We start from the raw sequence: 17,578 nt of genomic DNA, 5'->3' as shown, positions 1-17,578 counted from the left end.
ATCGTGCATGAAGTGAGAAATCGCTTGGTACGTCGAGAGGTGCTTGACCTGCAGGATGGTCAAGGCCGAGCATCAGAGGCCGTATGTCAAGCTTCAGCCTCTGGAGATTCCCATATGGAAATGGGAGCAGATCACGATGGACTTTATTACCAAGTTGTCGAGGACGGCGAAAGGATATGATGCTATATGGGTCACCGTGGATCGATTAACCAAGAGCGCCCATTTTCTGGCTATTCGGGAGAGTTTGTCGGCTGATACGTTAGCCGATGTGTATCTCCGCGAGATCATTGCTCTCCACGGGGTGGCGGTCTCTATTGTGTTAGACCGTGATGTTCGATTCACCTCCCGTTTCTGGCAGACGTTCCACGAGGAACTAGGCACGAGACTGCATTTCAGCACCGCTTATCATCCGCAGACAGACGGCTAGAGTGAGCGGACCATTCATACCCTCGGAGATATGTTGAGGGCCTACGTTATCGACTTTGGTGGGAGCTGGAATTCCCACCTACCCCTTGCAGAGTTCTCTTACAACAACAACTTTCACCCCAACATTGGTGCTCCACCTTTCGAGCTGTTGTACGGGCAGAGATGTCATACCCCCGTTTGTTAGGGCGAGGTTGGTCACCGAGTCATGGGTCGGACCGAAGTGGTTCTGCAGACCACCGAGAAGATTCAGCAGATCAGACAGCGATTGCAGACTGCTCAGAGTCGGCAGAAAAGTTATGCCGACCGGTGCCGATCCGAGTTGGAGTTTCAGGTCGGCGATATGGTATTGCTGAAGGTCTCACCCTGGAAGGATGTGATCCGCTTCAGGAAGAGGGGAAAGTTGGGTCCCCGATTTATTGGACCGTTTCAGATTATTGCTAGGGTTGGCAAGGTGGAGTATAGACTGGATCTTCCGGAGGAGCTCCGTCAGATTCATAGCACTTTCCACATTTCGCAATTGCAGAAGTGCATATTATACGAGGATGCGGTGGTGTCCTTGGATGGCATTCAGGTCGATGAACGCCTGAATTATGTTGAACAGCCGGTGGCTGTATTGGAAAGGAAGATAAAGGTTCTGCGTAACAAGGAGATACCTCTGGTAAAGGTACTGTGGCAGCATCAGAAGGGATTCGAGTGGACTTGGGAGCCGGAGGCCGAGATGCGGGAGCATTATCCAGATCTGTTTGCTACAACAGACTTCGAGGACGAAGTCTAGGCCAACTGGGGGAGAGTTGTAACATCCCGAGATTTTGTAGGTATTTTCGAATCTTTCCTTCATTATTATCATTGTCATTTCTAGTCCTTGGGGTTGTGAGGATATAGCCATGAGATGCCCTAATGTCTAATAACACAATTTTGGATCAGGAGGAGTACGGTACGCGTACATAAGGGTACGCTGAGCGTACTAGGCATGCCCTAGTACGCTGTGCGTACACTTGTGCACGCTGGGCATACTCACGTCAGGAGAAAACCCTAATATTTAGGTTTTGGGTGCTATATGAGTGTCCTTATGAGCTCATAACCCTCTATCATTTCAGCCTCCATAGCTTTGAGCCGTTTTCCCCAAACCCTAATCTTTTCTTGAGTGTATGAGCTAAAAGTGTGTGTTTTGAGTAGAAGATGAAGAAGAAATTGCATCAAGGTGTTGGAGAAGTGTAGCAAGCTTGAAGATCTTAGATTATCTTGTCCTTTAGAAGCTCCAGGAGTTTGGGATTTTCGGTGAGATAGCGGTCGGAGACTTTCAGTCCAGTTCAACACTACTTGTGAGATGAGTTTCCTCACTGTACTAAAGGGTCGAAGGCACCAAAGCCGGCCCTTTGGATTGTTATCCTGGTTATAGTATGCTTGTATGCAGTTATGATATGTTAGATAGATATCCTCGTAGATAGGATGTTGTTATGCTGTTATGATCTGTTAGATCGGTATCCTGGTAGATAGGATGATGCTATGCTTAGTGATTTGTATGATCTGTGCTTGTTTGTTGATTGTTTATGTGTTATGAGTATGTCGACATATGTGTGTATGGTTGGGTTGAGGCGGTCCTTCTTTGTGCTGAAGGCCAACAGACCCAGTGTGGCCCGGATGGACTGAAGGCCCTACGAGGTGGACCAGTCACGCTGAAGGCCCGACGAGCGGTCCGGATAGGATGTAGGCCCTGCAAGGCGGTCATACGTATCGAAGACTCGGGAGCGGTCTAGATAGGTTGTAGGCCCTATGAGGCGGTCCAGTCAGGCTGATGGCTCAGTATGCATGTTGTTATGTTATCTGTTTGGGTGTTGGTACTTTGGGGGAACTCACTAAGCTTCGGTCTTATAGTTTGGTTTATGGTTTCAGGTACTTCAGAGGATCGTGGGAAGGCGAAGGCTTGATCGTGCACCTCCTCATGATTTGTGTTATGATTTCTGGGAATTAGTCTGATGACAAACTATTTTGAAAACAATTTGTAATAAATGGTGTTTTTGGATGTTTGAAAAAGTTTAAAATTTGTGAAATTTATGGATGTTACACCAACTCTCATATCTGACTCTAAGGGACGTCTTAATTCATAAATTTTCCTGAATTTATAACTTTACATGGCTTAATGGATTCCAAACCAAATCCTAATATTCATATCTTCACCAAAGGAACACTAACTCATGCATGGAAGAGTAATACCCATCAAGATTCGATTTTTATGACTTGATGACCTCAAAAATGACTAGAAATGTGGCTCAAAGTTTCTGGAGTAACTTCTACTCACAAGATCCAAGCCATGGGACCAAAACATGCTCAAAACATAACCCAAAACTAGATCTACACTAAAGAGCCATAAAGTTTGAAGCTTTATACCTCCAAAAGCTTGGAAAGATGATACAAGTCCTAGATCTCCAAGCTCTAGCCACAACAATCCATAAGGATGAACTTCTCCTTCTTCTATAAGGCACCAAGAACACTTTAAAGCTCCAAAACAAGTTCTCAAGATTAGGATTCCGAAACTAGGGTTGGAGAGGATAGAGGCTGAAATGGGGAGGCCTCAAGGGACTTAAGGTGCTTAAATAGGGGCACAACCCTAAATATTAGGGTTTGGAGTCTGGATGAGTACGCCTAGCGTACTCCATATGCAGGCCCAATGTACTCAAAGATGCTCGCAATCCTTTTAATGATTTACACCCATACTACACGTTGTGTATGCCCATTGTAAATCAAAAATCCATAAATCCCACTCAACTTCAAATAGCTATAACTTCTTTGTTTCAAATTCGATTTCGACGATCTTTATATGCTCAAAAAGGTATTGAAGATCCCCACAAACCTATCACATTACTTTGACTAAAACCATACTGAACTAAGATTCTTAATTCGTGTAATAAGCCTGAAACATCACTTCTTCTCATATTACCCCTTTGACTCCAAAACACGAATCGAGGGCTTGGATCACATAATCTGTATTACCCACATCCAAATGGGTCTAATGCTTTCTTCCCTCAAAGCGCAACACCTTATGATAATCGATCTTCGGATCGTGGTCCCAAATTAAGAAACAACCCGAAACCTGGTGTTACAACTCTCCCCCACTTAAATTAGATTTCGTCCTCAAAATCATACCTTACTACCTCTCTACCATACTGTCCAATCTAGACAGAATTTTCATGAAATACAAATAGGGTTGCGATGTCTCCTCATACCGACAATTGTTCTTCCAAGAATGCAATCAAAACCCCAGCCTTAGCAGAAAACATAAACCATGACGAAGAAACGAGCATTGCCAAACCAATTTTAACTTATGAAGAGTAACCATCACTACTCTTCCCAAAAATTCAGAAATCCAATAACTTGTCTGACTTCCCGACCTACAAATGATACGCAGTCAATACAACACCACTTCGCAACTCAACCAAACGAAGCTCTTCCGACCCTGACTTATCTTGCTGAAACCGCTGGAAAACAGAATCCCTGACCATTTATTGTTGCCGAAAGGACCTTCTATTAAGTTAGGATACAAAATCCCCTACCGTTTGCGACATCTGACCATCTAACGCAGGGTCACCCCATGAGACTTCGCCCATGAGTCTAACTGCTACAAGCTACCTAAGCCTAAATACCACACGGATTCCATCCATCGATCAGAGAGTTATCTTACTCTAAGCGTGATCCAACACCTTAATCAGACCAATTTCTACCGGGTTTCACCCCTACTGCCATAACCAAATTTGCCTCGCCCACGGGTTTCACCCAATCTACATAATTGAACGAGCCTCGCCCATGAGTCTCACTCCTTGAGGGCTATACAAACCTAGAACATTGCCACAAATCCAACAATCCTTATTCCAAATAAGGAGTGGTCGACCAACAAAACGATATGAATTGACCCATGCATACGTTGTGATCCTCCAGTAGCCCAACCACCACTTCTGCAATGGTCTATCTCATTCTGGTGGATGCTACGACTCCATCGCAGTCTTACAACACGTCCCTGACAGCCTATCAACCTAGTGTATGCTGCAACTACCCTGTAGTCTTACAACACTCCCATTTATTGTGCAAACGTCAATCCACACCGCAACTAGAACTGGCTCTCCACTTGACTAGGGTATGAAATTCTTCCTTTTTCCGTACCTGGAATTATTCCCAATAATCCCAACGGTTTTCTCCATTTGGATTCAACTGCGCTCTGCCAACCTAGCTAATGACAACGAGTGTTAAAACCTTTACCAGAACGGGCAGATCACCAATCCAACAACCCACTTTCTGAAAGATCGACGCACTCATAACATCTCTAACGGATACAGTTTATATTCCTTGACAACCCAGCGTCCGAACAAACCTATGTGACCAAAATCATTACTCACTCACTATTGCTCTCACTTTACTAGTGGTAGCGATCGGGTCAAAGAGCCTTCCCATAGTCGATGGTCGTCTACCCGGAGCGACACAAGCACCCTTGAACTCTAATTTCATTGTCATAGAAGGGAACGATCGGCTTCCATGAGATCTTCCTAGGAAGCTTCTGATGCGCAAACCACATTTACAATCCGGAAAACATGAACTTGGAGGCAAACCCCTTTAAACCGTGTTCTGACCAATCCCTTACACCCTACACTATCTTGAAATTCAATAGTCAAATGAACATGCACTGCAACTCTTAGTGACCCATTGTGTTGAATTAACATATCAAAGCTGACTACTGATTCCTCCGAGAAGGACCCCTAGCTCGCTACCAACAAGGGCCCATACCATAATAGCTGACAACCTAAATCTATCTCAACAAGATGTGCTCCACTCATGACTCTCGGTATGCAAAATGGCATATGACGACCCTTGATAATAATAATCAGGCAATCATATAGAAACTAAACCGGAAATAATGTCTTACAAACACAAATGCATGATCCAAAAGCATATATATATATATATATATATATATATATATATATATATATATATATATATATATATATATATATAAATAAATGATATGGTGTGCAGGAAATGAAAATGGAACATACATGCAGTAGCGTCTGATGAAACTTTGTTCTCCCCTGCCTGCAACTGCAATGCTCGACCCCTTACTGCTGAAACCTCTACCCTTCCCTCGCGGCCATCAATAATCTTCAAAGTAACTGGAGCAGGTGCTTTCACTACTCCACTCATTAACCTCAGACAGTCGACCTTCTTGTGGCCCACCTGATTGCAGTGAAAACACATCGAAACCGATCCCCAAGGACAATCCCTGCTGAAATGATCCATCTAACCGCAATTGAAACATCCACTTCATGTCTTCTGATAGCTTCCCTCATGATTTCTCCCACACTTGGCACAATGACCCCAACCCTGATGGCCTCCTACTCGCGAATCCTGAGTCTTTGGCCTCTTCGCAGGACCCCCTACTGTCCGAACCTAATCTATCATCCTTTTCCCGATGTGCTCCAAATCAATCTCCCGTTCCCGGGCTTTAGCAATCATATCCTCAAGGGTCTTGCAGCTGGGCATGCTCACATATTCCTTAATATCGTCCATTAACATCTTATCGTACCTTGTCTTCTCCATCTCCTCATCCGCAGCATACTGTGGAACTAATAAATCCCTTTCCCTGAATTTAGCAGTAATCTCCACCACAGTGTCGGTCGTCTAGCGAAGGTCCTAAAACTCCCTCGCCAACTGCTACACCTCGATAGCTGGTGCAAACTCTGACCTAAACCGGGTCACAACCTCATCCCAAGTCATTATCTCAATATCCTCTCCTCCCAAAGCGAAATCTACTTCCTCCTACAAGTCACAAGCTCTGTCTTTCAGAAGACAAGATGCAAATATGAACTTCGTCCCCTCGGGGCAGAAGCTCGTCCGAAAAGCGTTCACCATGTCTGCTAACCACCTCCTACAAGCAATGGGATCCTTATCCCCAAAGAACTTGGGAGCTCCACAAGCACGAAACTCGCGAAATGACAAAGTTAGAGCTCCCACAAAAGCCATAATCTCTGTGCAGAACGCGCCTAGACGCTCATTCATAATCTCCATAATCCCCGCCTTGACCGAACTGAATATCACATGAGTCTACTCCAAAATACCGTGGGTGATCTCCGACAAGATGAACTCCCACATCCGCTCCTCAAACGGCTCAGTACCAACACCTTCCTAAACCAGAACCTAAACCTCCCCCACCTATGCTCATCACCATATTGAAAAGAAATCACACAGTTGATCGAAAAATACCCAAAGAATCCTCATCCTACAGGCTTCCTATAATCTCTGTGACTTTCCTCGATTCGAGTACAGATCTTATGCTTTTAGTAGTACGGGCCAAATACAACCTTCCATACCTATCCATACTCTCCCCAAGAATTATCCTGAATCCTCCAAGTCGCCTTCTAAAACTAGTACTCCAAGTACCCTGCAAAGTAGCGCATCCAAACCCACGAAAACACTTCCTAGGCTCTCCTAGGTTCCTGACCTCACCATGCCATCAGATGCTAAAGAACTCCCAGTAATGTCATTTAACTACTTCATGAATACAATTACATGCAACAAAGCTTAGATAATCCTTTGAGTAAAAGACTCAGCCCTACAACGGTTGGACTCATATGAGAGTTGCGCAATAGGGCCAAATCAGTCACTCTGAGATTATTTAACCTTTGCAGCATGTAAGTTGACGTATTCACTTAATAGTTAACTCACATCCACAAGATTCCCACAATGCACAAAGCATGTAACATTCGTACATTAACACTCCAAACCACAACTCAATCAAAAAAGGCATCTAAAACTCAATTGCTACTACCATGCAAGGAACTAGCACTCTACTGTCGGTTGCCTTATGCATGCAAATTATACACAATATTGGATCAAATAGACTGTCGAATAAATGATTCTACCTTAGGACCACAACCAAACAAGGAACATGAATTAAGGCTAACTCAGTCATTGTAGGGCTATATGATCCTAACGTATACAATTTTTAAAGCATACACTTAACAATCACTTCCACCAATATTGATTTGAAATATAGCATAACATCCAAATCATCCTAGGCTACAAGGCATCACAAATTAAGCCAATCTATCATGCAATTCCTGAAGGTATCCTTAGCATTATCCTAGCATGCAAGCATTTCATATCATAAAACATATCCACATGCATGGGTATTCTAGGAATCACTTACTTGAGCTCGACTAATTATAAACATCACACCCCATTTTTCTTTATAAAAATCTTTTTAGAAACTTGTTTTCTTTCAAAAGATTACCAAATCCTTAGTTTAAGTTCAGTTACACCCGAAAGTGTGCCTGAATCCCTCAAACCAATACTCTGATACCAACTTGTAACGTCCCAAAAATTCAGAGTTAAAATTTCATTTTAAAAGCACTTAAACCATACAATTTAGGTGTTCCAAAACCAGTTACAATAATTAAATCATTTTATCATTAGAGTATAAGTCATAAATAGCCAATGTGGAAAACGTTGGGGATGTTGTGCAGTCATGCCGGTCCCTTCCCTTTTGCAACCGGAAGTACCTGAAACCATAAACACATAACTGTAAGCACAAAGATTAGTGAGTTCCCCAAAATACCACATACCATACATATCATTAGGCCTAGCCCCAGTATATTGGGCCCAACCCATAATAATGGGCATAACCCTTCCTTAGGCCCAACCCTACATACAAATGGACCTAGCCCATCATACAATGGGCCTAGCCCCAACATACGATGGGCCCAGTCCACTCATACAAATGGGCCCAACCCAACATAAAATTCAAGCTAGCATTCTATATAACTCACCCTAGTGGGCCGACATTGGTGCCTTCGACCAGCGGGTACAGTGAAGAGACTCACCTTGAACTGAAGATAACCGAATCATACTCATGCGGCTGCTATAAGGGATCCTCGCACTGAACATATCCAAAATCATTCCTAATCAATAATTAAGGTAATAATCCATTACCAAGGGTCCAATTCTTATTCTAACTTACTAAGGGTAAAAGACCCCTTTTACCCTTCCCATACTTAACCTAACAATCATGACCCAAAACTCATAATGACCTAAGACCCAAAAATGGACCACATACGCATCTGGGAGTATGCTCAATGTACTCCACATATACGCCCCACGTACTGATTGATCACCGAAAAAGAAGTGGGTCGAGACTCGCTACGCATAACGTACCAGAGAGGTACGTCCAACGTACTCCACCTGAGGCCAAAACAACTTTCTAAGCTCTTAATACTTTAAGACCCAATGCCCAACTCTCAGACCTGACTCTAAGGGACATCTTAAGTCATAAAGTTCCTAACTTTATGACTTTGGATTCATAACTTCACCAAAGGACCACTAACTCATGCATAGAAGAGTTATACCCATCAAGATTCGATTTTTATGGCTTAGGTGTTGTTTGTTTTGGAAGTGATTAAATGTCTTTTTGTCTTTTTCCATGTTTGCGGAAGAAGACGTGCACTTGAGAAACATCTACCCGCCAGAAGGGAAAAGTGCTCAAAAAGTACTTTTGTAGAAAAACAAACGAGGCCTTAATGACCTTAAAAATGACTAGAAATGAGGCTCAAAGGTTTTGGGGTAACTTCTACTCACAAGATCTAAGCCATGGGACCAAATAAATGCTCAAAACATAACCCAAAACTAAATCTACACTAAAGAGAGATAAAGTTTGAAGCTTTATGCCTCTAGAAGCTTGCAACGATGATAAAAGTCATGGATCTCCAAGCTCTAGCAACAACAATCCACAAGGATGAACTTCTCCATCTTCCACAAGGCACCAAGAACACTTTAAAGGTCCAAAACAAGCTCTCAAATATTAAGGTTTCGAAACTAGGGTTGGGGAGGATGGAGGCTAGAAATGGAGAGGCCTCAAGGGACTTAAGGTGCTTAAGTAGGGGCAGAACCCTAAAAATTAGGGTTTGGATTCTGGATGAGTACCCCCAATGTATGCCCAATGTACTCAAAGATGCCCGTGATCCTTTTAATGGTTTACGCCCAACGTAAATTGAAAATCCATAAATCCTACTCAAATTCAAATAGATATAACTTCTTCGTTTAAACTCCGATTCCGACGATCTTCATATGCTCAGAAAGGTATTGAAGAGCTCCACAAACCTATCACATTACTATGACTAAAACCATACCAAACTAACATTCTTAATTCGCGTAAGAATCTTGAAACATCACTTCTTCTCATATTACCCATTTGACTCCAACACACGAATCGAGGGCGTGGATCACATAACCTATATTACCCACATCCAAATAGGTCTAAATCTTTCTTTCCTCAAAGACCAAAGCCTTATGATAATCGATTTTCAGATCACGACCCCGAATTAAGAAACGACCAGAAACTGGGTGTTTAAGGTATGGTGTCGTCAAACTTAGCTAATGTGTTAGCAGGAGTGTGGGTGGGTTTGCAATTGAGCATCTTAGCCCATTCAAGAATCTCGGTGACATACTTCTGCTGAGATAAGAACATGTCATGACTGTCTCTAGTTACCGTAATACTTAGAAAATAGTTCAGAGTGCCTAGGTCGGTCATGGAAAACTCTGAATGAAGAATGGTGATGACCTACTGCATGAGAGTGGAAGATGATGCAGTAAAAAAGATATCATCTACATAGAGCACCAAGTACGCAATCCGAGCACCCTGTCTGTAGATGAACAACGAAGAATCAGATTTACTGTTAGTGAACCCGAAACCTATAATAAACTAAGCAACCCGATGATACCACGCTCGCAGTGCTTGCTTGAGTCCAAATACGGACTTCTGAAGTAAGCAAACATGATCCGGTAGGGATCTATCACGAAAACCCAGGGGGTGATACGTGTAAACAATCTCCTGTAAGTGACCATGGAGAAATGCATTTTCACATCCAACTGGTGAACCGGCCAGTGGTGTGAAATAGTCAGGCTGAGGATAGTCCTGATAGTAGCCGGTTTTACAATCGGGCTAAAAGTCTCATCACAATCAATACCAAGTCATTGACTATGACCATTAGCACCTAGACATGCCTTATAGCGAGCTTGCGAGCTATCTGCATTATGTTTCTTTTTTAAAAATCCAAATACAGTTAACAACATTTGCAGTGGGAGGCCGAGGCACAAGTACCCAAGTCTTATTAGAAATAAGTGCATTAAATTCTTCAGTCATGGAGTTGTACCAATTTCAATCTTGAAAGGCTTGAGAATAGTTTTTGGGAAGCAGAGACTAAGAAAACTAGGTGTGAAGATTTAGTTTTTCAATGGGCTTGAAGATGCCATGACGAGCACGGGTTTGCATAGGATGAGTGCAAGTGGAAGTAGGAACAATCGGAGGAGTGTTTGATGGAGGATTATTGTTAGTAAGAGGGGGAAGATTAGAAATAGAAGGAGAAGACTCGAGATTATATTAGGAGGGAATTCTATCAACATTGCTGCTAATATTTTGGGTGGAGGTGTCGATGGTGGTTGAATTTTGTTCGGGATGTGATAGAGAAGATTGAGAGGGAATGGTTGGATCATTGAAACAGTTTCATTGATCTTCAATATTTAGTAACTCATAGTCAGGAGATTGATGAGGAGTCATGGAACCGAAAGGAAAGGCAGATTCATCAAATCTAATATGATGGGAAATGATGATTTCTTTGGTATGAAGATTGAGACACTGATACCCTTTGTGATTAGAAGGGTAACCAAGGAAGATGCATGGGACGGATCGGGGTTGAAGTTTATTAGTGTTGTTGAGGTGAGGATAACATAGGCAACCAAAAACACGAAGATGGGTGTATGAAGGGTGTTTGTGGAAGAGTTTGTGAAATGGAGTGTCGTGTTTGAGGGTGGTGGAAGGAAGGATATTTAAGAAATGAGCGGCCATATGAAGGGCTTCCACCCAATAAGTTAGTCGAAGATGGGCTTGGAACAAAAGGGTTTGAATGGTGTTATTTAGAGTACGAAGCATGCGTTCAGATTTGCCATTTTGTTGAGATGTCTAAGGGCAAGAGAAACGCATGTAAATACTATTAGTGGCACAAAGATGGTGAAAATGTTTGTTATCAAATTCTTTGCCATTATCACATTGAAAGATTTGGATATTGACATATGCACGAAAATGGGGAAATTTAGAATACACATCAGATTTATTGCACAATGGATATACCCACACAAAATGAGAATATTGATCAAGAATAATATTTTATTCCATTATGACTTATTAAATGAGAAGTCCAAACATCATAATGAATGACATGAAATGGCAAAGTAGCATGCCATGTTGATAAGCATGGCATAATATACTAGGATCGTTTATATTACACGAGATAAACTTTTTGGAAAGTAAATGTTGGAAGATTTGAGTCTTAGGATAACGAAGTCGTTGATGTCACGTGGATGAACTAACACAGAGAAATGCTTGAGGAAGTTGTTTTGAGAAGGGATAAGGGATAGTTGTTGACAAATGTTTTCCTTTAATAATATTATTCCACCAAAAATATATATACAAAAATCGTAAGGGCTAAAAATATTGGCTAATAATACATGGGCCACACAATAAAAAAATACTACAACCTAAAAGTACTATACACAAAATATATATAAGCTAACATAACCAAGTTTAGAATTTTGTTGCTAACACTTTTTAATTGTTTCCAAATCAAAATTTCCATCATCTCTTGATACATAATCCTCCACCGCTACCTCATAATAGGTTGCTATAAGTTTATATACTTTAATATCGAAAGTTTTATCACTATACAAGACAGTTTTCTCATTTTCTTGCGTCATATTTGGAAGACAGTTATATATACTACTAATAAAACTATATAGAAAAAAATAAATGGCTACGATTAGATTAGCAAGAGCCAAGAAGCTAAGACGAAGGCAACAGATAAGATATAATTGCATAAATAGATGAATAAAACTAAAAGGGGGACATGACCAAACATACCTAACTACCACAACCATTGTTTACATACTTACATTTATATTTACACCACATAATAGGGAGATGACATTTAAGACGCCTATTTTTTTTAGTTTGCCGAGGCTGTGGTCTCTTCCAAAAAATAAGACGCCTATTTTCTAAAAAATCCTTTTCACTTCTGGCGTCCATATATTCCAAAGGGTACAAAAAGATCATACTGGGCTACTGGCTAGCTATATATCAATCTTTTCCGAAGGCCGTTACCCCACGAAGTTACACACGAAGCTCATCATTGGTATTTATTATACTAAGATTATTATAACGGAGAAATGCAGAAAAGTTTGATATAATGTCCTTTTTATTTTTGTATCATAAATCACATTTTTATGTTTTCTTTATTTTCAATCGCTATAAATTTATAACATTGTTCTTGATCTCTTCTTTTATTAGAATTTTATACTACTAAAATATTTTCAATTGTAACAAAAAAAACATTCTTTGCTGTATTTCAATATGTTTTTTTAAGATAATGTTCCAGTGGGAAATATGAAAATAAAACTATATCATAAACAAGAACACGCAACTTATCATTTCTTGCCCTTAATCCTAACATAAATTTCACAATACATGAAGATTTACCTGAATTAATAAAGTTCATAATGTAGCGATAACAAACTTATATATGAAGTATAAACTAACATTTAATGTTTTTGGGTATCGCTATTAGTGGTTCTAGTTTCCTAACAACAATTCCCATTTTATCATTCATGTCCAGCGTCTCGGCTTTCACATGGCTTTCAAGCTCCCAATCAAACTCGTGTAGCAACGAACCCAATACAAGGTGCAACACACGGTGCGCTAGTGGTACCCCTACACACATCCTTCTCCCTCCACCAAATGGTATGAGTTCAAAGTGTTGACCTCGGTAGTCAACCTTTGAGCCCAAAAACCTCTCGGGCTCAAATGAATTAGGGTTTTCCCAACATTCTGGGTCCCGTCCTATGGCCCATGCATTCACAAACAATTGGGTATCTTTTGGGATATGGTATCCCATGAAGTCAGTGTCATGGGCGGCCTTTCGTGGGACCAGGAATGGGATTGGAGCATGGAGCCGTAGAGTTTCCTTTACGATGGCTTGTAGGTAAGGAAGGTTATCAATGGAACTCTCTTCGAGTTTCTCATTCCGGCCAATCACCGACTTCAGCTCATGTTTGGCCTGAATCATTTTGTTAGGTGCCCTGAGTAACTCGCTTAAGGCCCATTCAACCGTACTACTAGTTGTTTCAGACCCAGCCAAAAATATCTCCTGAAAAAGATTAGAAAGATATGCTATTAGTACTCAAAACACCAACAAATTAATAGTCAAAAACTCACCAAAATAAAAATAGTGATGTCCCTCTCTGACATCTTCTCTAGTTCATCTTTTCCGGTGCCCTCGTAGTCCAACAACACGTCCAAAAAGTCCTTATGTCTCTCGACCCCCTTTTTCCGCTCCTCCACCCGCTCTTCTACCCACCCCGTTGCTATTTCTATCGCTTTTCCAACATCTCGGTCCATTTTCTTTCTCACCCCTTGTAAATCGAACCATTTCAGCCACGGGTACAAATCCGATATATTCGGATGACCGCCCCATTCCATCATCCCTATCATCACAGTAAAAAACTCGGATGCAAGTTTAGAATCCGGGCCTGCCAAGTCGCGGGAGAGCATGAGGTTGCCTAGTAGGTTAAACGACGAGAGGAACACAAACTTTGCAACGTGGATCCCGGTCCCAATTTCACTTGAATCGACTTCTTTTTCAATCCAAGTTAACATGTCATCAACACACCGTCTCCTAACGGCGATCGACTCGTTGATCCTTTTTGCCACAAGCATCTCGACTGTACAGATCTTCCTCAGCACTCGCCAGTACATTCCGTATGGGGCGAGTGCTAAGGAAGATTTGTCATAACCGTGAGACTTACTGGCCTCGGTGATCGTGCGTTCCATGAACGTCAGATCATGGTTCTTGAAAAACTCAGTGGCGGCCTTGGCACTCAAGATCGCCACTGTGTTCACTGAGCCAAGCTTTAAGCTAATGACCGGACCATATTCAGCGGCAAGTCCGGCCACAGTTCTATGTGGCATGGCACCAAGATTAAAAAGGTTACCAAACACAGGCCACCCTGGTGGAGCTGGTGGTTGCCGTTTTCCGCCGGTTGTGGCATATTTCTTTCGGAGGTAAAGAAGAAAGAGAATAGTTAAGAAAGAAACGAAAACAAAAGTCCAGTTAAACTCCATCGTATTTTGGATCGTTCTTTGATATATTTTATGTATTTATAGATCTTAATGACAATTAATGGCTTGCCCGTCGGCCGGCTGCTAAATAAAAATTTCGGAGTACAGTCTGATCTATAATAATAATAATAATAATAATAATAATAATAACATGATTTATCATACTTTACTTTCTAAAATAAATAACAGTATTTTTTTATAACATGATGTTGCCGCGTTTCTTACATTTACTTCATGGTGATTCATTAGAAATACTGTTTTTATGTGAATAAAAAAGTCTACAGATTCTAAAAGGAATCATAAATTAATAAAAAAAAGAAAGATGTCACACACATGACCTTACTTGACAAATTTGACAATTTAAACTTTTTATCAAGCTCGGTAAATTTGGTCCATATTTGCATCTGAGTTTTTATTTGCAAAAAATAATATTTTGGTACTCTCCGAATCGTATCCTTGAATTATTCATCTCTAGTTGGATCACTCTTTTGCATATTCTTGAACCCAGAACTGTCGTCTTCTATTAAATTGGTCAAACTAGGGTTTTGTGCACCATTTTGATTTTATTTTTCAAACATCAATTTTTTTATAAATTCGTTGTTCAAAAGAAAATCAAAAATGATGCACATAATACCGTATGCAGCACTTTAATAATCAATATGCAAATCCATTATCCATGGACCATGGTTAGTGTTTGGGCCTAACACATTTGTATTAGGTGCTTCGTGATTAGTCTAGTTGAAAACATTTTTCGGTGGATAAGACATTTATTTATTTATTTATTTGAGTAGGTAAATAACAAATTTATATATTATGAATATATATTTTATTTGTTGTTTAATAATGTTTTTTAGCATATGACCTCACAAGTTTAAATACGACGAGCAATATATTATATTACTTGTTCATTGCATTATTTTCAAGCCAGTTGTGCAAATAACAATAGGTTGTACGGGTTTCAAAAAGTCCATAGGACCCTGAACCCGTGGGACCCCAATTATGTATGCGGGATATTTATTTAAAAAATCGGGGACTGGGGCAATGTTTTAATTTCGGGGGCGGGGGCGTGGATAGGCAGTCCCGTCCCGAACCCCGAATAGGGTCCCCATTAATATATTATTTACATTAATATAAATTAATTATATAAATATAATAAATATATGAATGGTTTTGAGCTTCCAAAATTCAATAAAATACCATGTTTTTAAGTTGTTAGTATAATGTTTTTGAGATATTATAATATTTTTGTTTTTAACATTTAAAATGATCCGGGGGCGAGGGCGGTGGTAATCGTGGGATTCGAGGGCGGGCGCGGGGGTGGGGAGGCTTGAGATTTCCGAGGAGGGGGCGGGGGATGCAATCCCCGCCCCGTTTGCCCCTATTGACATCCCTACATGGTTGTTATCCAAGATATATATTATATTACTTGTTCTCTTCTTTTCTTCACACGTTAAAATATAATGGACACCAACCGACCATAACCTCTGCCAAGACTTATGACATCACCAACATAAAAACCTACGTATATCTCTTTCTTGATCTTGATTGCCTCAACTACGATGCTTGGTGCAAAATATTTACTACTTATTGTATCAGTTTCGATGTACTTAATCACAATGACAACACATACAATCCACCCAAGACGCCGATTCGGAATGGCATAAACTTGACTCGATTGTGAAGTTGTGGCTATATGGTTTGATCGCTCAATCCCTACTTACATATGTTTAATCCCGATGCATCCTCTCGACAAATATGGTTGAATCTCGAATTACTTTTCCTGGTAAATAAAGAAGCCAAAGCCATGGGCAGGGCCGGTCCAAACATATTTGGGGCCAGAGGAAAAAGTAAAATAAAGGACCTTCAGTTCCTAGAAATTCGTATGACCGCTAAATTTTTGTTAAATTTGATAAAAAAAAAATTATTGTTAAGATATGAACCAAATACCAAAGTTTTTTAACCGATTGTACTATAAATTTGTTATTGTTATGTGAAAAAAAATTATATATAAACTAATTTTGATCTCTCCGTTCATGATTATTGCACAAAAATTAAAGTGATTGTGGATCTTCTCGAAGGCATTGAAGAATCGGTTGAATACAAACATCTCTTCATTTACGCCATTAATGATTTCTCTAGTAAGTTTGACAATCTTGCAAGTATTATCCGTCACAGAAGACCCTTACCGACCTTTGTTGAAGTTCGATATATTCTCCTTCCCAAGGACTAAAGAATCAATCAAACCAACTACCTCCTCTGTCTGATGATTGTAACATCTGGTTTCGAGAAACTTCCTATTTCGGGAATTATGGGCATTAAATGGATCAAGTTAGGGCCCTGGACTTCAAAGGGTTTGAGTTTTAGACCCAATTGGGTGTGGATTATATAGGTTGTGTGATCCAAGCTTTCAGTTTATGCTTTGGAGTCCAAGGGTATAATGGTAAAAGTGATGCTTCAGACCTTTTCTTGAATTGAGGACTCTAGTTCGAATGGTTTTAAGTCAAAGGAGCTTAGATGGGATTATAGGGCTTTTCATTACCTTTCCGAGCATATAAAGAATGTCGAATGGAGTTGGGGAAAATAAGTTATGGCCATTGAAATTTAGAATGGGAAAGAGTTTGTCGTGTACATTGGGCTTACCAGGCATGTATGTTGGGAGTACTTGGCTTAACTGGTCGCGGAGATTCTACCTAGTAAGATGCGCATACCTGGAGTACGTTGGGCATACGCGTGGCAGGGTCAAGCGCTAATTTTTGGGTCTTTGACCCTATTTAAAGGCCTTAACCTTTTGGAAACCCTTCTTATATTCATCCTCCATCATCTAAAGCAGTTCCCTCGAAACCCTAACCCCATTTGTGAGATTCTTGAGCCCTTTGGGTGTTTTAGAGTGTTCTTGGTGCTTTGTGGAAGAATGAGAAGTTCATCCTTGTGGATTGTTGTGGCTAG

General features: G+C 40.7%; 1 protein-coding gene across 1 annotated transcript; it reads right to left on the bottom strand.

Annotated features, from left to right (window-relative positions):
- Positions 1–12,937: 12,937 nt before the first annotated feature.
- LOC145120996 (cytochrome P450 76A2-like) lies at positions 12,938–14,641 on the bottom strand. Its single transcript, XM_079056778.1, has 2 exons — positions 13,730–14,641; positions 12,938–13,661 (listed from the first exon to the last, which is right to left on the bottom strand). The coding sequence occupies exons 1-2, from the start codon at positions 14,633–14,635 to the stop codon at positions 13,050–13,052; spliced, it is 1,518 nt and encodes a 505-aa protein (XP_078912904.1). The 5' UTR covers positions 14,636–14,641; the 3' UTR covers positions 12,938–13,049.
- Between the last annotated feature and the right edge of the window lie 2,937 nt (positions 14,642–17,578).

Source organism: Lactuca virosa, chromosome 6 (assembly GCF_052849685.1).
Source record: "Lactuca virosa cultivar CGN04683 chromosome 6, Lactuca_virosa_CGN04683_v6, whole genome shotgun sequence".
Taxonomy (NCBI): Eukaryota; Viridiplantae; Streptophyta; class Magnoliopsida; order Asterales; family Asteraceae; genus Lactuca; species Lactuca virosa.
This window is presented reverse-complemented; position numbering and strand designations above follow the sequence as displayed.